General features: G+C 36.8%; 2 protein-coding genes across 2 annotated transcripts in view; one reads left to right on the forward strand and one right to left on the reverse strand.

The window, feature by feature from the left end:
* Positions 1-24,651, reverse strand: part of ZNF804B (zinc finger protein 804B) — a 518,351-nt gene that overhangs the window by 470,758 nt on the left and 22,942 nt on the right. The window lies entirely within an intron of this gene.
* TEX47 (testis expressed 47) lies at positions 6,888-7,649 on the forward strand. Its single transcript, XM_068550673.1, has one exon. The coding sequence runs from the start codon at positions 6,888-6,890 to the stop codon at positions 7,647-7,649; it is 762 nt and encodes a 253-aa protein (XP_068406774.1).

The following is a 24,651-nucleotide window of genomic DNA, read 5'->3' on the forward strand; positions in this document are numbered from 1 at the left end:
GTTAATTTCTTCTTTGGAACAAAACAATAATGTAGACAGGCTTAGAATATTTGGAATATACAAAACAAATATCATCACCAAATTCCACCAGTTTTAACATTTGGCTAGATTTCTCTCTACTCTGGTTTCTATATTTTTTAAAATAAAATTAGAATCACATGCTACATATAATTTTGTGTATTATATTATTTACTTTAGAGAATAACCATTTTCCCCTGCATTTCAAATATTCTTCAGAAATGGTTTCAAGGCACCATAGTAATCCATAATTAATATAGCTATTCAATTTTTCAAAGTTCTCTTTTAATTCCTATAATAACCATCTTTACATTAAAATCTTTGTCAATAATTTTATTTCTTTATGATATGTACCTGGAAGACACATTACTTAGAGTATGAGATTTTTTTTTTTCACACACACTGTATTTTATTTTTACAAGAGATACATAAACTGACACCAAGCATTGTAAATGGATGACCACAACAAAAGCAACAATGATTGCAATTACCAAACACGAAACACACTCAGAGTATGAGATTTTTAAGCTTGTGATCTGTATCGTCAAATTACTTTCCAGAAAAACTGAACTAACTTACTTTTTGACTGGCAGAGAGTAAGGGCACTCATTCACCAACTACAGAATTCTTAAAAGTGCTCTGGCTACCCCCAGCATCCCTCACCTCTAATTCCTCTGTTCTTCACAGGCAACTTTCTAAAACACAGTTACGATTATAGGGGCTCAAAAAATCCGTGATTCCCTCCTACACACAGAGTAAACTTCTAACCTCTGAGCATGGCGTCCGGATCCTCCAAACACTGGCTGCAGCTTCCTTTTTTCTTCTCCTCCACTTCTCTCCTTTGCTCACCCTCGAGTCTAAGCCAGCAGTTCTCCTCCAGGCTACACTTAGAATCACCTGGAGAGGCTTTCACAAATATATAGAGTTCCATTCCACACTAATTAAATAAGAACCAGGAGCTGGCTTTTTTAAAAGTTCTCCACCAGATGATTCTAATAGCCAAGGTTTAAATCACCACAAGCCAGCCCATTCTGCCTTAAAGCGAAATAAAGAGAGCCACTGGGAGAACATGTCAAAAAGGCACATTCTTGGACCTCACTTTAAGCATACTAATCACACCTTTTAGGGCTAAAGACCAGGAATTGGCAATTTAACAAACCTGCAGATTCTTTGGTATGAGAACTACACTCTAGCCAAACCAGACTATTGTCATTTTCTTAATGAAGTGAATGTATGTCCTCTGCCCTTTATGCTTCAAGCTTAGTTTGTTTGTACCTTCCCTGATCCCCCTCTCTGCCCCACTGCCACTCCCTACACACACTCAGACATACAAAGCACATCTTTTTTTATGCCCAGCTTTGCTTATTCTTCCAGCCACATTTAATTGTTCTCGCGTTTATGTTTTCAGTGTTCATTGTTTATGTCTTTATTATAGTATTTCTTCTCTCCAGCCCTGTATTAAACATAGTTGTGGAGACTTTAAGCTCCACTAAGAGAATTGAATTTTTCATGTGCAGATACAATATCTGATTCACAAGAATGTCTCCACAGTGTCTGGCATATTTTTCTACAAAGAGTAGACATATGTTAAATGTTTATGCTAAATAACAAAGCATTTCTAGCCTGCATTCTCCTTGATAAATAATTACCAAACACTGTTCCATAATGCTTTGGCAAAGAGAGACAATGCTGGAGAAGGTAATCTAGTTTTCTTTTTTTATAAGTCTTAAAATATCTAGTGATCTGGTAATGAAGCTCACTCTGGTTCGCTCTGCTAAATCAAGTATATGTTGTCTACTTAATAGTTTATGTGTAACTGAACTATTATAAATCAACTATACTTCAATTAAAAAATAATAATAGAAAAAATAGTTTACGTATATGCTTAGTGAAAGGTTCTACCCAAGTTATTAGCCATTTATTTAGACCATTAATTCTCTTACACTAATTATTTAGATATGTCAAAACACATAGAAAGATAGCGGACGGGATTTAGAGTTTTCTGTTTTTCTAGTACACGAGGACAAGTGAAAGGTTAGAGTGGGATCTGATATTCCAGGTAGAAATCAAGTTCAGTTAATGCACGTCCTGATATTCTAAAGTAATGAATTCAAGAAACATTCACAAAGCCACTCCCCAAATCTGTTTCCCTGAAGGCCATGCCCAAATATGAACTCTCTCATTAAAGTTTCTAAGAAATCCCAGCCACCCTTTCTACCTCAGTGTTTCTAAAGCACTGAACAACATTTGCGTGGTATTTATTGTTTTTTCATGGACGTCTCACACTCCTACTGGACTCTAAACTCCTAAAATTAGGGACCAGGTGTTTTTCATGTTTGTGTTTCTTAAAGTGCCTATGATATCACCTGGCATATCAAAGGTGTAGATAAATCTGAAATGAATGGGAAGTTAAAGACAGTACATCAATTTTATTGGATCACAGGTATAATGTAGGAATTTTCCTTTCAATTTACTTTCTCCAAACCATATGCTATCTTCCCTTTCCAGAAGAATTGTCATGTCATAGAGGAGCAAAAAATGACCCTGTGATCATGAATAGACAGAGGGAACAATTCATCTTCTCCTTACCCTAGGTAGACAGAGTAGGGAGTTTGTTGAGAGCATTTTTGAATTGTGTGCAAGGTACCTATGTACCCCAATAACTTTAGTTTCCTCTATTATAAATTGTTGGCAAAATTTCTATCTACCTTATAGGCTTGTTGTAAAGATTAATAAGTGTAAAAACATCTAGTAGAAGATGCATGGTAAATAATCAGTTAGTGGTATTTAATCTTTTTAATCTGTTCCTTCTGCCTTACAAAGACAAAAGGACACTGGGAGATTGTTTTTTCAGAAACATTTGGCTCCAGATAATAAAACCAGAGCGTAAAGTATATAGTGAATATTAAGGTGCACTGCTTGAACTGAAATACAAATATATGTTGTGTGTTTCTGTGAGATAAGTTGGGTAACAACAATGGATAGATAGAATAATTGGAAGAGGACTCCTCAGTATAATGAATGTCAGTTCAGGTTCTGCCACTTCCTAGTTGTTTGAACTTGAATATCTACTCTAAACAGATCTCTCTGGGAGGAGAAACACTGAAGTCTTTTCATCCCATTGGATAGATAGAAGAGTTCTTCCGCTTGAGTCACCACATGAGGGCAAATAGCTGACCCTTAATAGATGAAACACAAGGACTGTGGCACCTGGAAACTCAAATGCTAAGTGTCCATTAAAAGGAGAGTCTACAATTATAATTACATATACCAATCAATCAAAAACAGACCAAACTGTGTTTTTTCTATTCCTATCTGCTCAAAATTTTTCTCTTGACACTTAAAAATATGACTGATGAAAGGCAAGGAAACAAGGTTAGTTGCCTTTAAATGTTTCAGATCGCCATGTGACAATGAAACTAAAATTTGGAAGAAGCCACCCAGTAATTAAAAATGCATCAAGAAATGGAAAAGTACACTGGGAAAACGTAGACCAAACTATTATCTATGGTGCTAAAAACCGTTGTATCTAAATGTTTTAGGTCGAACCATACGAAATTGTCAACATCAGTTTCTTATATGTTTTAAGCCAACACCAAAAACGAGATTATCACTCTATTGAAGAAGGGATGGTTTAGTGATATTTAATGTGGTTTACATGGGAAATTATAATGTTGAAAGATTATCATTTTTCTATCAGGTTTATATTGGAAGAACCAAGATATATGAAAGAAAAGGAAAACACAAAGCACACATGGGGAGAAAAATCACAATTGAGCTCCTTTTCATAGGGGCAAAAAAAGTAGAAAAGTTGTGCTTTAGTTAAGAATGGTATAATGAAGAGGAAGAATCTTAACTATGTATAAAAGGTTAATTTAAGTTTGTGTGTTCAAAAGGAGCTTCTGGGTAGCAATGCCCTATAAATTCTCCCACTGACATTGATCAATGCCAGTGTTAAGTAATAAACCCTGCAGTTGCATGTCCCCATTTTCTCTGTTATAATCCATAATTGTGGATTGCAAGTAAGTGCCAGAAATCACTCTGGACCTGGTAAAGGCAGAAGCTTCCTCTCCCAGAATTCTATGGAAGGGAAATAAACAAGAAAGACTTCATAAAATTAGTATCTTCTGAAGTTTATGAAGCAGACATATCATAAGGTCTTACAGTTTCATGCTCTTGGCTGGATAGGTGAGGTAGAAAAGACTAGAAAACATTGAGGGTAGAAGACTCCTACTATAATCCAAATAAAGAGCTAGGATTATGAAGGAGGCAGTGGTAATCAAGACACATTTCAAAGTGAGTAAAAGGACTTAGCAACAGAATAAAGTTGGGAGGTAATTTTTAGGAAACATGAAAAGACAAGACCAAGAATGTTGGCCTAGGAGATGAGAGAAAAATGTGAAATGAGTCACAAATTGGGATATTTGTAAAGGAAAATATAAAGAAAACAATAGTTAAAATGTTGGCATTTTTTAATTTGAAAGGGTAGAGGTGCATCCAAGGAGAAGAGTTGTAAATAAGATTACAAGTTGGGAGTCATCTGTACAGAAAAAAAATACTGGAATGGGAACTCAGTTTTTTTTCTTCTTTGTCAACCCCAGCAAGTCAGTTGTATCTGTCTTGAGCCTTAGATTGAGAAGCAGTCCAAGTCTACAGCTGGACTCAGCAGGAAAGATTCCATGGTCAATCAGCAATGTCAATCATTCTATCTGTAGAAAAGCATGGTATCAAGGACCACCCACCTGACCTCACAAACCAGAAACATAGATGGTGCTAAGCAAATTGGCCAAGGAGATAAAGTGACTCAGAGGAGCTGTGTGATGATTACAGAGCCTCAGCGTTGCCCAGAGGTGGGTGTGAGAAGGAATTGGGCTTGACCACAAATCAAGATTTGGGGAGGAATTCAGAAAAGTACAGACTCATAGAAACCAAGGGAGTGGAGATGGCTATAAAGGAAGCTGTCAACATAATTACATTCTGCAAAGCAGTAGGAATGAGGGTGAGAACTATCTCCAGACTGGGCAATGACAAGTTTCTGTGCACCTTGGGAAAGACTGTATTGTTTCAGGGGGTGACGAAGTGAACCACAGTGAGGAATTATAGCCAATTTTTATGTACCACACAATTAAGGAATATTAAATCACCTCTTAGCCTCCACTTTCTGGGACAATTTATCACTGCATCTTATTAAAACCAGATCATTAGTTTGGATAACACAAACCTTTGGGGGGAGGAGGAAACCTACTCTAAGGTTTAATTTTTTTAATTGAATAAGTGTGTTTTCTAACTTTGTTTTAAAATTGTGGTTTAGAGCTCACGTGAATGCAATTTTAAGATATATTGTTAATTTTTATTCTAAAAAGTAACTTAAGGGACTTCCCTGGTGGTCCAGTGGTTAATACTTAGCACTTCCAATGCAAGGGGTGCAGGTTCATCCCTGGTCAGGGAACTATGATCCCACATTCCGGGTGGTGCGGCCAAAAAGAAAAATTAATTAAAAAATAAAAATTAAAATAAAATAAAAAGTAACTTAAATTTACATTAAATTAAGAAAACCAAACCCTATAGAAGAATGTTCTTATAACAGTCACCATTACACAGAATCTGGTGTGTGTTCTTATAGTCTTTAATTAGTGCATAAAATACCTCTTTACCCTCAGTAGACAGTTAAGGAGGTTGTCGAGAGCATATTTGAATTGTGTGCAAGGTACTAATCCATGCTTTGGTTTCCTCTTCTATAAATTGTGGACCAAAAGAAAAAAGAAAAGAATATGTCTAGGAAGATATCCAGGTCCACCAGTTATCAGAGTTGCCACTGCGCTCTGGCCCTTTAACAGCACGGACATTCTGATTCCCCCCGGGCACTATGGAAACCAGAATAGAATACGGGACAGCTGAGAGCACCCAAGACACTGGCAGTTGGAAGAGTGATGGAGGACAAGCAGGACCTCGAGGACAGAGGAAGAAGCATTTGAAGAAAGAAAGAAACGTTAAGTTGACCTGCAGGGAAGAAGAAGGAGAAGACTAAGGTAAAAGTAACAGAATTTTTCATCTGACCCCTACAGCAACAACCAAAAAAAAAAAAAAAAAAAAGGAAAGAAAGAAAAAAGAGCCATTTCTGAGGTTTACTGATAGGAGTTAAATAAAAAAGAACCAAAACTAGTTACTTCAAAAGTTTACTGTAATTATCCAAGCAATACTATTAACTTTTAGAGTACTGAGTAAAGGTAAAATAAGTCAATTAGTAGTTAAGAGATCCCCAGATTTTTAAAAAATTTATTGACCAGTTAAATTTATAAAAGAAATTGGGGAATTATCATAAAAATACCTTTTTAAAATAAATTTGACCAAAAAAGGACAATCTGCATTCATCATTACATAAATGAAAAGACATTTTAATGTAATATCAATGCTACTGTCAGTGAGTATCAGCAGATACATTCCTCTTTGTGTGTGTGTTGGTGTGTGTATGATTCAAGGATGGGCAGTGAGAAAAAAATATCCTATAAATCAAAAAAGAAAATAATAATGTAAACAACAACATAGCGAACTTCTTCTAGAGTAAGTTCTATCTTCTCCCTACCCCCCAGTTTATTGGAGAGTTTTTTTCCCTAGGATGTGTTAGTTATTTCATTGTAAACTTTAAAACAAAACTCTATAATTTGATTCTTGTTTCAACATTCTCTTTAATTTCAAAGACATTGTTTATTGATAACACTGGAAAGCATTTGATCAACTGAGTAAACTTTTTTTTTTTTTTGCCTGAAGAAACAAAAATAAGAGTTCATCACCGAAGAGGTAGCCTGATGATGTAAATATTGTAATAAGCTAAAAACTGGAATCATCTAGAAGAATAAATAGGACTCATCATGTCCTTCTCAGCCCATACCCGAAAGACCAACAAAAAGAATTTTCCACTGGACTGTCTTCTAATGCCACAAGTTCCACGTAGTAATTACTTGCATTTTCAGGAAGAAAAGCAAAAACTACAACTAAAGAAATTCCTTCTTCATAGGATGTTCCTAGTGGCCAGGGTAACAGCAAACATAGAAAAAAAAGATATTGTTGAATACTATAAACAATTGTTTCAGTCAATTTTGAAACGTCACCTAGGAGAAGCAGTGACAGGATTATTGCTCATATATCCGACTTCCATTGTGCATATCCTGGAGTCCTCCAATGGTACTCTTTACCAAATTCTTTTGGATTATCTTAGCCATGAAAAGGATGAAACAGAATTTTTTATCCAAGGAATGAAAATCATAGTCACGTCCCACAATATACCAACAAGGCTCTTTATGCAATGGCATGTTTCAGTAATAAAAGCGCCAGTTATGTATCTTGATGATGTGACGCAGTCGCTATCCCTGCAAGAGGTCATGACAGAATTTCTCATCCAAACCCATAAACTAGCACTCCATCTTTTTAAGACTGTGAAAGTGGGCACTAAAGGACCAGGCGATAATTTGCACCAAGTTGCACCTGAATTACTCCTTCCAGAACAAATAATAAAGTACGTATGCAATGCTGCAGAATTAATGGACCCAGAAACTTTCATAAACATGTATAATAAACCCATACACGTCACCTTGGATTCTGAGGTGGTATGGCCCACTCCTTCCCGCTTCTAGGATGAAGAGAGAGGATGTGTTCAGTGTGGTCAAATCTCTTAAGGAATGTACGCTACTTAAATAAAAGCAAAATATTTCGAAAGTTACTTTTCTCTTTAAAAAAGGAAAGAAACAACACAGCCATCTACACAAAGGTAATAGACTAATCTTTACAGAGTATGTTGAGTTAAACTTGAAAATTTATCTGGTCTGATATTAAGATCAACACATTATTTTCAATGATGAAGGGGTTTAATAAGGTCATAATAAGTTCTCAAGGTTAACATCATTTGGATGAAATGACTTAATTTTTAATGAAAAGTAGAGATGAAAAAGGATAAACACTTGATTCAGATTCTCATTCATTCTTTCAACCATCAATGAGCAGCTGTCACCATGCAGTATTATGTTCTGAGAGTACAGAATTTCGGGGAAATGTACAATGCTTGAGTTGCTTGCAGCCTAAGCTTGGAGGCAAATATGTGTAAAAGTAAATATGATGCATGATATGATGTAGGATATGATCATTATTATAGTCGCAATATGCAGGGAAGACTGTAAGCAAAGTGAGGGAGTAATCTCGCTATGTATGGTCCCTGAAATCAGAAAACAAAACCTAAACTTTGAAAGTAGTACCAAGGCTCACATATTCTCGATGATATAATCAAGAATACTGAGGCCATTATAAAGCTAAAGAACACAATAGCTTTTTGAAGTGACTAGAAAATACACTGTCAGAAAGCATTGCAATTGTATTCTTTCATGCAAAGTCATTTATTGAGCACTTTCACAGGACAGACACTTGCCAAATGACAGGGATATGTCAGGGTCCAGAGAAGACATGATCCCTCCTCACTTGGGAAACCTACTTCTAAATGAGTTTATGTAAGATAAACAAATTGGTTATTTTTTCAATTTAATTCCTAGAAAGCAATTAATTATATGCAAATTCTATATGACCTATTTCAAGTTGGTCTCTCCCTTCCTTTATCCAAGATTAATGCTTTTTTCACACTATTTAAATTTTTCTAGTTTGTTCAAGCAATTAAGAAACATTAATGTTTTACTACTTCAATGATATTTATCCGAAATTGCTTCAATATGCCATGAAATAAACTTTGGATTGAATAGAAGAAATACTGTTATATCATTTTAACTTCATTTCTCATTGCTTACTTGATTTTCAGTCTCTCTGGGGGGGAAAAGCCATCTCAGTATGCACCTCAAATTTGTCATATGTAGATAATATCATAATTTGTTCCATATCAGAATCAAATTTCAGGAAAGACCATTCCTATTTTTTAATTTAGTAATATAGTTTTAGAAAAAGAATGACATTTTTCACTTTAAGCTGACTTGAAGTTCCATTCATTTAAATTTAGTAACATTAAGGATATTTTAGAGAAAATTAAAATTCTTCCAATTAAGAAATAGTATATAATTTACAAACATTTTATCAGTTTGATAAATATCAAATGCCTAATATTCAGCAATGTGCTATTTACTCTTTGAACTGTGAAAAGGCACCCATTGATAGTAAATGTTTAGTGACAAAGTGAGTGGAGTTGAGTTAATGCTTTCCAGGCCACCAAAAAAAAAAAAAAAAAGAAGAAGAGGAAATAAATAGAAAGAAGGGAAGGAAGGAAGGAAGGAGAAAAGAAAGAGAAAGAGTGTAAGCCTCAGTCAGTCTTTGAATGTATGTGAGGAAGAGGTTTGGGAGGGCAGATGAGCATATTTAAGAGAACAGAGACGAGCAAAAGCAGGAAGGAGAAAATGAACCAAAAATGTTTATTGGACCAGAACGAATCCATTTTAACGGGGTAAATTTTGTTTAGGAACAATATTTTCTAACGTTAAAATGAATAGAAGTAGTTTACAAGTAAAACTACATATTTGAGTATATAAAAGTATGGCACATTATATTCTCCAAAAATGGCCACTGCAATATATCCCATCCCACACGCTCCTCTTACAATGTGACCTCAACACACCTCCCATCACATGGTGGGTTCTAAATACCCTCCCCTTGAAATCAGGCGGACCTTTCTTTGTGACTGCCTAGATGAACACTACAACAGAAGTGATCCAATGTGACCTCCAAGGTCATAAAAATGCCTTGCACTTTGCCTTGATCACTTGAATGGAACCTAGACAATATGCTATGAGCAATCCAAGCAGGTTTCCAGATGACACCCCCAGCTGAAGACCCAGGCAACAGCCAGTATCACCACTAGACATGTGACTGAGTGAAACTTCAGGTGACTCCAGGCTCTAGCCTCCCAGCCAACCCTGGATTTCAAGCCAGACCAGCTGACACCATGTGGAGGAGGAGTAGAGTACACATGAGCTGTTCCCACTGAGCCCTGTCTAAATTGCAGATCTGTGAACAGCAAAAATTACTGTTGTTGATTCAAGCTACTAAGTTTTGGGTGAATGTTTATGCAGCAGTCTGGAACACTAATATATAACAAGAATAATTTTGTATGTACATTTTATTGATATATGTACATATTTATTTATTCATTCATCTATGCAACTAGTATTTTCTAAATATCTACCAGTAAATATTTACCAGGGCACCAAGCACTGTGGTGGTCACTGGATATACAAGCAGAAGTAAGAGGTGTGTCCTCCACACTGCCTAGCGTAGAACTTCTATTGGTCTATAATACTTTCTGGTGTGAGAAATACTGATAGAAAATTAATTCATTGGCCAAAGAAAAACATAAAAAACCTCAGTCATTTTTGGAAGAAGTTATAGAAAATATCTAAATGAAAACACTGATTTACTTAGCAGACTGTTACTTTACATTTAAAGGATTCCTGAAGCATGAATTGTGCAAATAATTGGAAAATAAGCACAAAGTGAGCATAAATAAACTACTTATTTATTTATTTATTTAAATGACACTCTAGAATGAGTTTATTCAAATGCAAGTAGTCACCTTAGGAGAGTTTATATTTATTTCAGTGACAGCATCATTGCTAAAAACATTTTGTGACTCATTAATGGAAGATAAATTAAGGAGGTTTATAAATCAAAGGGAGTTAAAATATTTTAGTTACATCTAGTTTTTTGAACCCCAAATAATATATATTGCAATTTGATTGGTGACCTTAATATTCAAACTTCGTTCATAGAAATGTTTATTTTTATATATTGTACTCACTCTCAAAGGAAGATCTGCTGTCACTGAACATATTAAAAGAGTGTGGCACTGCCTCTAAGCGGAAATACAGATATGTTTCCAGTAACAGTTGCATTATTAAGAGTCCTACAGAGCTCACCAATATCACATCTTTAAAGGGGACAACACTCATTTAGCTGTGTCTGTTTTGGTATATAGATAAAATGCAGAAATACTATATTCATACCCTACAAATGTAATTTAATTTGATCAAGTCCAAAAATGTGACTCAAACGTTAGGAAGTCTCAAAAGGTAATTCTCACCCCAATGAGGGTTATAGTTTTCTTACAATGAAACTTTATATAAAACCAGAGCACAGAAGTTAAACCAAATAGAAAATGAGCATTTAAATACTGAACATACTAAATTCACTGTTCATATAACAATGACCATATAACATATACTCAAATATATTTGAGGAACATACAATATTTAAGTGGCATGGCCAGCACCATTCCCATCCTTTTGTTTTGATACCGATATCTTCTACAATAGACTGACATGCTGACAATCTTATTCCTGTTTCAATGTAACCAAGGACTTCCAGGAAGGTTATAGTTTTCTTGAAGACAACTGAAATAATGTTATTTGGAGGGAAAAACCCTCCCGGGGTGAATTTTAAAATTTGTACTGTCTTCATTTTAATTAAAGAAGCATCTGGATTCCTTCCTGGAGAATCAATGCTTAGTACAAATAGATTCTTACATTTAGTGACTTTATCATAACTTTAGCATGACAAAACAGCATTTCAATTCAGTGAAACCTATCTCTAGCACAGAATTCCCCCAGCTTCCATGAGGAAGTGGAAATGGGACAGCTTAACAACAACTGAATATAGCAAGTACTTTTAGAATATTTCATGTCGTTAGTAAGTGACTTAATGTAGAATTAGAGTTCTCCCCCTTGTGGTCAATTATGTAAATTTCCAGATTACCTGCTGATATGACTTATACAATAAATACAGAGCATAGTTTTTAAGAAAATATAAAGAGAAGCCCCAAAGGTACCTGTCAAATGTCTGTTCTACCTGCCTGCCCCCTCAGCCGCACTGTTTTGCAGAAAAAGACATTAAGTGCTTTGCCAACAGTAAAAGCAAGAGTTGGTAATACTAGTCCCCTATTTCCACTTCATCACTTTAAATAGTTAACTGTAGTCATGGTTGGGGTCTGGATTTAACTCTAAGTGCTCTCTTCACTACTACGCCAAACACATTCTGTGCTCCAGTCCTCACATAATGCCTTTTCGAGACATCCGACTGGATTTTCACAGGCACCTCCATCTGCATGAGTTCTGGATAGAACAAATCATTCCTTGCCTCTACTATCCCTTTAACCTGCTCCCTCAACTGCACTCCCCATTGCTGTAAAATGGACCACTCTCCACACAGTTGCCAAGTCAGAACTTGAACGATGTCCTAATTTCCTCCCTTCCTTTTTATTTCACTGACAGCCAATCAATCCAAGCCCCACCCACCCATTTTCCAGAGTAAGTGTTTCCAGTGTCTGGCCTTGTTTTTGTGCCATTCTTAGAGATCTCCCTCACTCTAACCTTCTCTTCTGCCTCTCTGTCTTTCTAGTCTATGTAATATTTCTATCAAAGTTAAAGGCAGTATAGCAAAAGATGTAAGAGAGCCACCTATGGTATCAAATTGCTGTATTGAAACCTGGTTCTGAAAGTTTGTAGAGCTGTAATTTGTTTCTGTACCCTTCTGCACCTCAATTTCCTCATCTACGAAATGAGTGTGATTAACAGTATCTACATTATAAGACTGGTTATGGACACTGTATGAAATAATGGTGTCAAGATCCTAGCATACAGTAAACACTAATAAATGTTATTCCTCTAATCAAAATTCTTCAGTGGCTTTCATTTCATCTTCCGGATAAAAAGCAAAGTTCTATCATGATCTGCAAAGCCTTGATTCTCTGATTCTTGCTTACTAAGCTACCCACCCTCATCTGTATTCATCATTCCCTTTCTCACACTTTGTTCTCTAATGGTTTCCCAATATTTTCATGCTTTTTGCCTTTAACTTCCTTCCTCATTTCTCTTAGCAAGATTCTCCTTACCGAGGGCCCTGAACCAAGACGGCAGAGTAGAAGGATGTGCTCTCACTCCCTCTTGCGAGAACACCAGAATCACAACTAGCTGCTGGACAATCATCGATAGGAAAACACTGGAACTCACCAAAAAAGATACCCCACATCCAAAGACAAAGGAGAAACCACGATGAGATGGTAGGAGGGGCACAAGCACAGTAAAATCAAATCCCATAACTGCTGGGTGGGTCACTCACAGACTGGAGAAAACTTATACCACAGAAATCCACCAACTGGAGTGAAGGTTCTGAGCCCCATGTCAGGCTTCCCAACCTGGGGGTCCAGCAATGGGAGGAGGAATTCTGAGAGAATCAGACTTTGAAGCCTAGTGGGAATTGATTGCAGGACTTCAACAGGACTGGGGGAAACAGAGACTCGACTCTTGGAGGGCACACACAAAGTAGTAGTGCACATCGGGACCCAGGGGAAGGAGCAGTGACCCCAGGGGAGACTGAACCAGACCTACCTGCTAGCGTTGGAGGGTCTCCTGCAGAGGCGGGGGGTGGCTGTGGCTCACCGTGGGGACAAGGACACTGGCAGCATAATTTCTGGGAAGCACTTTCCCAGAAAGTTTTTGGAGTGAGCCCTCCCAAAGTCTGCCATTAGCCACACCAAAGAGCCCAGGTAGTCTCCAGTGTTGGGTTGCCTCAGGCCAAACAACCAACAGGGAGAGAAACCAGCCCCACCCATCAGCATTCAAGCAGATTAAAGTTTTACTGAGCTCTGCCCAGCAGAGCAACAGTCAGCTCTACCCACCACCAGTCCCTCCCCATCAGGAAACTTGCATAACCCTCTTAGATAGCCTCATCCACCAGAGGGCAGACAGCAGAAGCAAGAAGAAATACAATCCTGCAGCCTGTGGAACAAAAACCACATTCACAGAAAGATAGACAAGATGAAAAGGCAGAGGGCTATGTACCAGATGAAGGAACAAGATAAAACCCCAGAAAAACAACTAAATGAAGTGGAGATAGGCAACGTTCCTGAAAAAGAATTCAGAATAATGATAGTGAAGATGATCCAGGACCTCAGAAAAAGAATGGAGGCAAAGATCGAGAAGATGCAAGAAATGTTTAACAAACACCTAGAAGAATTAAAGAACAAACAGAGATGAACAATACAATAACTGAAATGAAAACTACACTAGAAGGAATCAATAGCAGAATAACTGAGGCAAAAGAACAGATAAGTGACCTGGAAGACAGAATGGTGGAATTCACAGCTGTGGAACAGAATAAAGAGAAAAGAATGAAAAGAAATGAAGACAGTCTAAGAGACCTCTGGGACAACATTAAACGCAACAACATTTGCACTATACGGGTCCCAGAAGGAGAAGAGAGAGAGAAAGGACCAGAGAAAATATTTGAAGAGACTGTAGTCGATAACTTCCCTAACATAGGAAAGGAAATAGCCACCCAAGTCCAGGAAGCACAGCGAGCCCCATACAGGATAAACCCAAGGAGAAACACACCAAGACACATAGTAATCAAATTGGCAAAAATTAAAGACAAAGAAAAATTATTGACAGCAGCAAGGGAAAAACGACAAACAACAGACAAGGGAACTCCCATAAGGTTAACAGCTGATTTCTCAGCAGAAACTCTACAAGCGAGAAGGGAGTGGCATGATATACTTAAAGTGATGAAAGGGAAGAAACGACAACCAACATTACTCTACCCAGCAAGGATCTCATTCAGATTCGATGGAGAAATCAAAAGCTTTACATACAAGCAAAAGCTAAGAGAATTCAGTACCACCAAACCAGCTCTACAACAAATGCTAAAGGAACTTCTCTAAGCGGGACACACAAGAGAAGAAAAGGACCTACAAAAACAAACCCAAAACAATTAAGAATATGGTCATAGGAACATACATATCAATAATTACCTTAAATGTGAATGGATTAAATGCTCCAACCAAAAGACACAGGCTTGCTGAATGGATATAAAAACAGACCCATATATATGCTGTCTACAAGAGACCCATTTCATACCTAGGGACACACACAGACTGAAAGTGAGGGGATGGAAAAAGATATTCCATGCAAATGGAAATCAAAAGAAAGCTGGAGTAGCAATACTCATATCAGATACAAGAGACTTTAAAATAAAGAATGTTACAAAAGACAAGTAAGGACACTACATAATGATCAAGGGATCAATCCAACAAGAAGATATAACAATTATAAATATATATGCACCCAACATAGGAGCACCTCAATACATAAGGCAACTGTTAACAGCTATAAAAGAGGAAATTGACAGTAATGCAATAACAGTGGAGGACTTTAACACCTCACTTACACCAATGGACAGATCAACCAAACAGAAAATTAATAAGGAAACACAAGCTTTAAATGACACAATAGACCACATAGATTTAATTGATATTTATAGGACATTCCATCCAAAAACAGCAGATTACACTTCTCAAGTATGCACGGAACATTCTCCAGGATAGATCACATCTTGGTTCACAAATCAAGCCTCAGTAAATTTAAGAAAATTGAAATCATATCAAGCATCTTTTCTGACAACAATGTTATGAGATTAGAAATGAATTACAGAGAAAAAAACATAAAAACTCAAACACATGGAGGCTAAACAATACGTTATTAAATAACCAAGAGATCACTGAAGAAATCAAAGAGGAAATAAAAAAAATACCTAGAGCCAAATGACAATGAAAACACGATGATCCAAAACCTATGGGATGCAGCAAAAGCAGTTCTAAGAGAGAAGTTTATAGCTATACAAGCCTACCTCAAGAAACAAGAAAAATCTCAAATAAACAATCAAACCTTACACCTAAAGGAACTTGAGAAAGAAGAACAAACAAAACAAAAATTTAGCAGAAGGAAAGAAATCATAAAGATCAGAGCAGAAATAAATGAATTAGAAACAAAGAAAACAAGAGCAAAGATCAATAAAACTAAAGGCTGGTTCTTTGATAAGATAAACAAAATTGATAAACCATTAGCCAGACTCATCAAGAAAAAAAGAGAGAAGACTCAAATCAATAGAATTAGAAATGAAAAAGGAGAAGTAACAACTGACACTGCAGAAATACAAACAATCATGAGACATTACTACAAGCAACTCTATGCCAATAAAATGGACAACCTGGAAGAAATGGACAAATTCTTAGAAATGCACAACCTGCTGAGACTGAACCAGGAAGAAATAGAAAATATGAACAGACCAATCACAAACACTGAGATTGAAACTGTGATTAAAAATCTTCCAACAAACAAAAGCCCAGGGCCAGATGGCTTCATAGGCGAATTCTATCAAACATTTAGAGAAGAGCTAACACCTATCCTTCTCAAACTCTTCCAAAATATAGCAGAGGGAGGAACACTCCCCAACTCATTCTACGAGGCCACCATCACCCTGATACCAAAACCAGAAAAAGATGTCACAAAGAAAGAAAACTACAGGCCAATATCACTGATGAACATAGATGCAAAAATCCTCAACAAAATACTAGCAAACAGAATCCAACAGCACATTAAAAGGATCATACACCCTGATCAAGTGGGGTTTATTCCAGGAATGCAAGGATTCTTCAATATACGCAAATCAATCAACGTGATACACCATATTAACAAATTGAAGGAGAAAAACCATATGATCATCTCAATAGATGCAGAGAAAGCTTTTGACAGAATTCAACACCCATTTATGATAAAAGCCCTGCAGAAAGTAGGCATAGAGGGAACTTTCCTCAACATAATAAAGGCCATATATGACAAACCCACAGCCAACATCGTCCTCAATGGTGAAAAACTGAAACCGTTTCAACTAAGATCAGGAACAAGACAAGGTTGCCCACTCTCACCACTATTTTTCAACATGGTTTTAGAAGTCTTAGCCACGGCAATCAGAGGTGAAAAAGATATAAAAGGAATACAAATTGGAAAAGAAGAAGTAAAACTGTCACTGTTTGCAGATGACATGATACTATACATAGAGAATCCTAAAGCCACCAGAAAGCTACTAGAGCTAATCAATGAATTTGGTAAAGTTGCAGGATACAAAATTAATGCACAGAAATCTCTTGCATTCCTATACACTAATGATGAAAAATCTGAAAGAGAAATTAAGGAAACACTCCAATTTACCATTGCAACAAAAAGAATAACATACCTAGGAATAAACCTACCTAGGGAGACAAAAGACCTGTATGCAGAAAACTATAAGACACTGATGAAAGAAATTAAAGATGATACCAACAGATGACTATACTACCCAAAGCAATATACAGATTCAATGCAATCCCTATCAAATTACCAGTGGCATTTTTACGGAACTAGAACAAAAAATCTTAAAATTTGTATGGAGACACAAAAGACCCCGAATAGCCAAAGCAGTCTTGAGGGAAAAAAACAGAGCTGGAGGAATCAGACTCCCTGACTTCAGACTATACTACAAAGCTATAGTAATCAGGACAATATGGTACTGGCACAAAAACAGAAACATAGATCAATGGAAAAAGATAGAAAGCCCAGAGATAAAATCACGCACCTATGGTCAACTAATCTATGACAAAGGAGGCAAGGATATACAATGGAGAAAAGACAGTCTCTTCAATAAGTGGTGCTGGGAAAACTGGACAGCTACATGTAAAATAATGAAATTAGAACACTCCCTAACACCATACATAAAAGTAAACTCAAAATGGATTAAAGACCTAAATGTAAGACTGGGCACTATAAAACTCTTAGAGGAAAACATAGGAAGAACACTCTTTGACATAAATCACAGCAAGATCTGTTTTGATCCACCTCCTAGAGTAATGGAAATAAAAACAAAAACAAACAAATGGGACCTAATGAAACTTCAAAGCTTTTGCACAGCAAAGGAAACCATAAACAAGATGAAAAGACTACCCTCAGAATGGGAGAAAATATTTGCAAACGAATCAATGGACAAAGGATTAATCTCCAAAATATATAAACAGCTCATGCAGCTCAATATTAAAAAAACAAAAACCCAATCCAAAAATGGGCAGAAGACCTAAATAGACATTTCTCCAAAGAAGACATACAGATGGCCAAGAAGCACATGAAAAGCTGCTCAACATCGCTAATTATTAGAGAAATGCAAATCAAAACTACAATGAGGTATCTCCTCACACCAGTTAGAATGGGCATCATCAGAAAATCTACAAACAAGAAATGGTGGAGAGGGTGTGGAGAAAAGGGAACCCTCTTGCACTGTTGGTGGGAATGTAAATTGATACAGCCACTGTGGAGAACAGTATGGAGGTTCCTTAAAAAACTAAAAATAGAATTACCATATGATCCAGCAATCCCACTACTGGGCATATACCTAGAGAAAACCATAATTCAAAAAGACACATGCACCCCAATGTTCATTGCAGCACTATTTATAATAGTCAAGTCATGGAAGCAACCTAAATGCCCATCGACAGACGAATGGGTAAAGAAGATGTGGTACATATATACAATGGAATATTACTCAGCCATAAAAAGGAACGAAACTGGGTCATTTGTTGAGACGTGGATGGATCTAGAGACCTTCATACAGAGTGAAGTAAGTTAGAGAAAAACAAATATCGTATATTAACGCATATATATGGAACCTAGAAAAATGGTACAGATGAACAGGTTTGCAGGGCAGAAACTGAGACACAGATGTAGAGAACAAACGTATGGACACCAAGCGGGAAAGCTGCGGGGGTGGGGGTGGTGGTGTGATGAATTGGGAGATTGGGATTGACATGTACACACTGATGTGTATAAAGTTGATGACTAATAAGAACCTGCTGTATAAATTAATAAATAAAATTTAAAAATTAAATTAAAAAAAAGAGAAGAACATTGGCACAAGAAGAGAAAATAAAAGAATATTCTTCTTCAAAAGTAAAAAAAAAAAAAAGAAAAGAAAAAGGAGGAAGCCCCCAATTTCTAATATTATCATTTTTTTTTAATTTGCCAAAAATGTTGGATAGATGTATATCTATAACTGATTCACTTTGCTGTACACCTGAAACTAACACAACATTGTAAATCAATTATACTCCAGTAAATTAAAAAATAAAAAATAAATAAGTAAATAAATAAAATAGATAGCTAGTTCAAAGCAGCCACATAGCACAGGGAGATCAGCTAGGTGCTTTGTGACCACCTAGAGTGGTGGGATAGGGAGGGTGGGAGGGAGACACAAGAGGGAGGAGATATGGGGATATATGCATATGTATAGCTGATTCACTTTGTTATAAAGCAAAAACTAACACACCATTGTGTAAAACAATTATACTCCAATAAAGATGTTTAAATAAATAAATAAATAAAGCTACTGTGATAGGGAAAAAAAAAAAGATTCTCCTTATCAATCAAATCTTATTTCCTCTGTGAAGCCTGGCAAACTCAAGATACCCTTTTCTGTCCTCATCGTACATGGTCCTCAACCACAATCTAGCAAGTCTTCTGTCTTATTGGTGCTGTTTATTTTTATACTCATTTCCCAGCAACTTGTAAGCAATTACCATGGGAATTTTTTGGTATTTGTATCTTTAGTGCCTCATTTTTAAAATGAGTCATTTAAAATAGCTGCAAGAATTTCTCCATAAGGTTAATTTTACTTTTTCAAAATGGTTGTGAAATTTCAATGCATTAAAATATTCATATTTGACTGATAAGGGTTTGGCCATTGTCTCTGAAGCTCTCTAAAATAGCAAGTCAAAATATAATGGTTGCACCTTCTCTGAAATCTTCAGTTCTACCCACGTAATAATTTCTTCCACCCGAATTTGGAAGGATACCAGGAATATATTCTGGGAGTGATTCAGTCGAACTTTTGCATTTATATAATACTACTCGCTGAACCAAGTACAGGAGCTCATTCCCAATTCACTGGATTAAAAATACTCTTTCTGAATAAGCTACTTATAAGGTATACAACCTTTATTCCATATTTAAAGGTGCTTTCTTTTTATGTTCTTTAAGTCCTTGTTTCACTAGCCATAGTTATCTGTTCTTTGAGATATATGCTTGATAAGACTAAAATTTATTTTCTATATTTGCTTAGGTTATAAAAGTGTAAATTTGATTCCATTTTAATTACATAGTTCACATTTCTGATCTGTTTTTAAAATACTAAGCCATTTTTAAGGACACTATTTTTAAAACAATGCATTAAATATAAAGCCTTGATTTATGAAGGAAGAAACAAATGTCTTAGTATTGAACATATTTACATTTTACCAAAATGCACACTAATGTAATGATCTCCTCCTCTCAGGGATCTCTCTGACTCAAGTCTCACCTTTCTCCTCCCTCTCTTCCCAGTTTATAGGCTACTTTGCCTTTGGAAAGCAAAAATATTAGAGTACTCGACAAGAAGGTGTATTTTACCACAGATAAAAACTTCACACCTTTTAACATTTTAATTCTTTGATTCTTCACTTTCTATCCTACACAGTGACAATTCTTGAACACATACCCTATTCCAGCCAAAATCTAAATGAAAAAAGTTAAAAGAACATTGAAGCAAGATGACTGACCTTTGTTACGTACTCTCATTATGTGCCCTTGAACAAATGATTTATTCCTTTGGGGGTCTCTACTCATCTACATCATGGAATCTACAAGCATCATAAACGAAGCCCATGAGCCCTTGAACTTACCAAAAACGTGGCCAAAAGGAAAGACTATGTTAACTCATAGTCAGGCAGTCAGAGGGTAGGATTAGGTATTTTTTAATTAAAATTGTGTAGCCTAATGTCTGAATGGATGACTAATCTACCCTATTGGAGAGTATTTGTAAGGAAATACCAACACTTTCCTTTAAAAAAAACTATCTTGGTTGCATCCATTTCAGTGAAAAGATGGATGAGAAACTGAAAAGCCAGGAATTGATATACGAGATCATGACATCTAAATATCGAGTTTGGTAGCACTGTGTCAGAAGAAACAGTGAAGAGGGGGGCATTTTTCTATAAGGCTGATGAGAAGCCACTGAAGATTTTAAGCACAGCATAATCAGATTGGTTTGGTTGCTGAGTGGAGAATGGGCTGGCAGGGGACACGCTGGTGCAGATAGGTTCCCTAGTAAGTTGTCACAAGTCTTCTGGCAGGAGATGATAATAGCTTGAACTAGATTAACGACGGTAGAAATAGATCTAGGGGACCAATTTGAGACATAATCAGGAGGTAAAGGAAAATGGGTTATGAGAGAGAGAAAAGTGTCGAATATATTAGTTTTCTAGCTTTTTCAACAAGATGGTACCATTCCTGAGGTAGAAAATATACAAGGAGTATGCAGTTTGTAGGAAAATATTGTCCTTTTAATTACTGACATATTATAGCTACATCAGATTGGAACAATCTTTGTTTGATATTTCCATTATCAGTATCTTTGAATGAGCTTTAGAGCATACGCATTATATTAAATCTCATACTTTGTTGAAATGGCTAAGTACTAATATATATTTTCCCATATAAGTAAGTAACTTCTAGGAAAGAAAAGTGAAAGAAAACAGTTTGATCAATTTAAAAAAATAAGCTGAAGGAGAAATTATCCCAAACATTACCCTGAGTCTAATATTCACCACCACAGCTCCCCTGAATCTTACATCTGTATTCAGTGGAGCCAAAAATAAAATCAGCAGCACTTATTAAGCTTAATTCCTTCCCTTAGTCAAATAAAAGTCATTCAAAACATTTAATTCAATAATTATTGATTGAGTTCTATAGGTACAGTCATGTGTTAGGAGCCAGGTAAGCCATAAACATATAAATGGTTCCATAGGGCCCCCTTCCAAATCCACTGGTACATCATTCATTCCATTTGCAATAAAAATTTAGGTGAAAATGTGTCCTTTGGCATTATACTGAAATGACTTGCCTCTTGCTTTTCTCATACATCGAATTTTATTCTCTCTCTCTGCATTTTGTCACTCAGCAAGTATGAACTGAAAAACTGTGTCAGGCACTTTGTCAGGCATGGGGGCTCAGGGGTGCAAATAAACATCATTTCTACCTTAGAGAGTATGCAGTCTCTGTCTCCCTCTACCCCAGACACATAAAAGAAAATGAAACAATTATGATAATTGTTATCACTGTGGATATACAAATTGCAATGGTTTCCTAACTTTACCTAGTTTAGAGGATTAGGGGAAGTCTCTGAGGGGAGAAAGACACAAGGATTTCTGAAAGTTAAATAGAGGTGAGCCAAATAAAAGGCAAGGAGTAGGAGGGGAGTGTTTCTGGCAGAGGAGATATATATATACATATATATATACATAAGTATATATATATGTATATATGTGTGTGTGTGTATATATATATATATACACCCTAGCAGAGGGATGTTCTAAAACCTAAAGGCAAGAAGAGCCATACTGTGCTAGAAGAACAGAAAGAATTTCAGGACCTGAAATACAAAGGGAAATCATAAGAGATGAGACTGGATAGTAGTTAGGCATGGGACCAGATCATGCAGACACTTAAAGTTACATAAGTACCATGACTTCTCAAGTGAAACAGGACACAGACGTGTTTTAATCAGAGAAGTGCCCTGACTAGACATGCATTGTAGAAGGACCATTTTGAACTGAGAGAAGAGACTGAAAGAAAACTAGGTAACTAGACAGGATAGGTACACTATTTAGGAGGCTATTACAGTAATCAGGGAAAGACATGATAGGAAGTCTGTGCAAAAATCATGGCAACAAGAATAGAAGAGATGGCAAAAATCAAGAGAGAGTTCAGATATCTTGGTGTTTGATTGAAAGCAGAAAGTGTGAAGAAGAGAAAAGGGTCAAGGACAGAACAATTGGCAGGCGGTGGTGCTGTGCCCTGAGACGACAATACTGGAAGAGCAGCAAGCTGGAGTTACACAGGGAGTGAGATGAAGTTTTCCATTTTGAACATGCGGAATTTGAGGTTTATGAGAAACATCAATGTTAAACTCTCAATAAGAGAAGTAGATATAGTGCCCTGAAGCTCAGAAGATGGGTCTGGCATAGAGATGGTGACTTGAAAATCACCCTAGATAATGATAGCCTTCAGGGGTAATGCTATCACCTGGCACAAGGATATGGAGTGGAAGGGAAGACAGCCTACTTCAAAACCCCGAGGAATGCAAAGGGCAGAAGAACATGGACCCACAAAGAAGTCTAAGATGTCATCATTTAAATTGCCCAGAAGCACACCAAAGAAGAGGGCAGTGTCATGGAAAAGAACATTTCCTAAAGAAGAAAGTACTCATCAGCATCAACTGCTGTCTCAAAGTCAAGAAAGAAAAGGACTAAAAAGTATATTTTATGACAAGGAAGTCTTTGGTGACTTGGAGTGACTTACATAGTGTAGTGGAGGCAAAAGCAGGATGCAGCAGGCTGAAGAGTGAGTGTTGGGTGAGAAAATAGACCAAGTACACACAACATTTCTAAAAGCTTGGGTGCTGAGTCGTTAGTGAATTTGCAGGGTCAACTGGGGCATGTAAAATTCCCTTTTAAGACTCTAAAATTTTTATTGAAAGGAAGACCACTGGTTTATTCTGGTTTCAAGGAAGGAATCTGTCCTTTTATGTGGGATTAAATATCCAATCATGGCCCAAGGGGAAAAGAGCTCTACCCAGTTTCAAATAGCAAAGATACGGTCTTGTACCGTAAAGGTCCTCTAGTGACTGTAAAGTTCTGGAAAAGAAAGTTTGCTCAATAAACATCTGGGTTACATAAATAATTGCATTAATCTCTAGAAGAAACCTAGCTGCACAGAAAGTGACTTTATTTTTTTTTAAACTACTGCTAAAGTACTTTTTTTTTTTTTGCTAAAGTACTTTTTTATTTACTTATTTATTTTTATTTATTTTTGGCTGCATTGGGTCTTCGTTATTGCATGCGGGCTTTCTCTAGATGCGGCGAGCAGGGGCTACTCTTCATTTGTGGTGCGTGGGCTTCTCGTTGCAGTGGCGTCTCTTGTTGTGCAGCACGGGCTCTAGAGCGCAGGCTCAGTAGTTGTGGCTCACGGGCTTAGTTGCTCCGCGGCATGTGGGATCTTCGCGGACCAGGGCTCAAACCCGTATCCCCTGCGTTGGCAGGCAGATTCTTAACCACTGCACCACCAGGGAAGCCTAGAAAGTGACTTTAGAATATGTGTGTGCTCTGATGTTACAGCTCAAACTTTGGGTTATTCTATCGTATTTCTGAAACTGAGTCCCTCCTAAAATCGAATTCCCCTGCCGAGTTTATGATTAACCCCTATTCCCTTTCTTGTCCCATACCTGTTCCCCTCAAAATTGATGAGTATCAAAGAAAAGGGGGGATTGAAACCGAGCAGGACCCTAAGAGACCCTCCCAGGTACATATGCCTTTCTGTTTATAGAAAAAGGCTTTAGTCTCATAGACCTTCCCTGAGTTCCAAAGAGCACATTCAAACAGTTAAGTGAGGGAATGCAGAAACAAAAGAAAAGCAAGCCCAACATAATCTTTTCCATGATGTTAGCTTAAGCCAATACCTTGATTTATGACCCCAAACTGTTAAGATAACATCCTGTGGCTTCAACCAACTGGCCCCAAGAGGACTTAAAAATTGATAACACAGGAAGGGTCAACTGAGAACTTGAACCTGAACCATTACATAGGCCCTAAACTAATAATAAAATGCCTCATCTACTGTTTCTGCTCTCTCCTAGAGGAAAGTTAAAGAATCACCAGACCAGACTAGGACCATATAGAATAATCATGACCACTGGGGACAAAGGAAG

Source organism: Eschrichtius robustus, chromosome 8 (assembly GCF_028021215.1).
Source record: "Eschrichtius robustus isolate mEscRob2 chromosome 8, mEscRob2.pri, whole genome shotgun sequence".
Classification (NCBI taxonomy): domain Eukaryota; kingdom Metazoa; phylum Chordata; class Mammalia; order Artiodactyla; family Eschrichtiidae; genus Eschrichtius; species Eschrichtius robustus.

Bases quoted from the DNA above. Each gene is read 5' to 3' on its own strand.
- TEX47 (XM_068550673.1), top strand. From the start codon at position 6,888: ATGTCCTTCTCAGCCCATACCCGAAAGACCAACAAAAAGAATTTTCCA.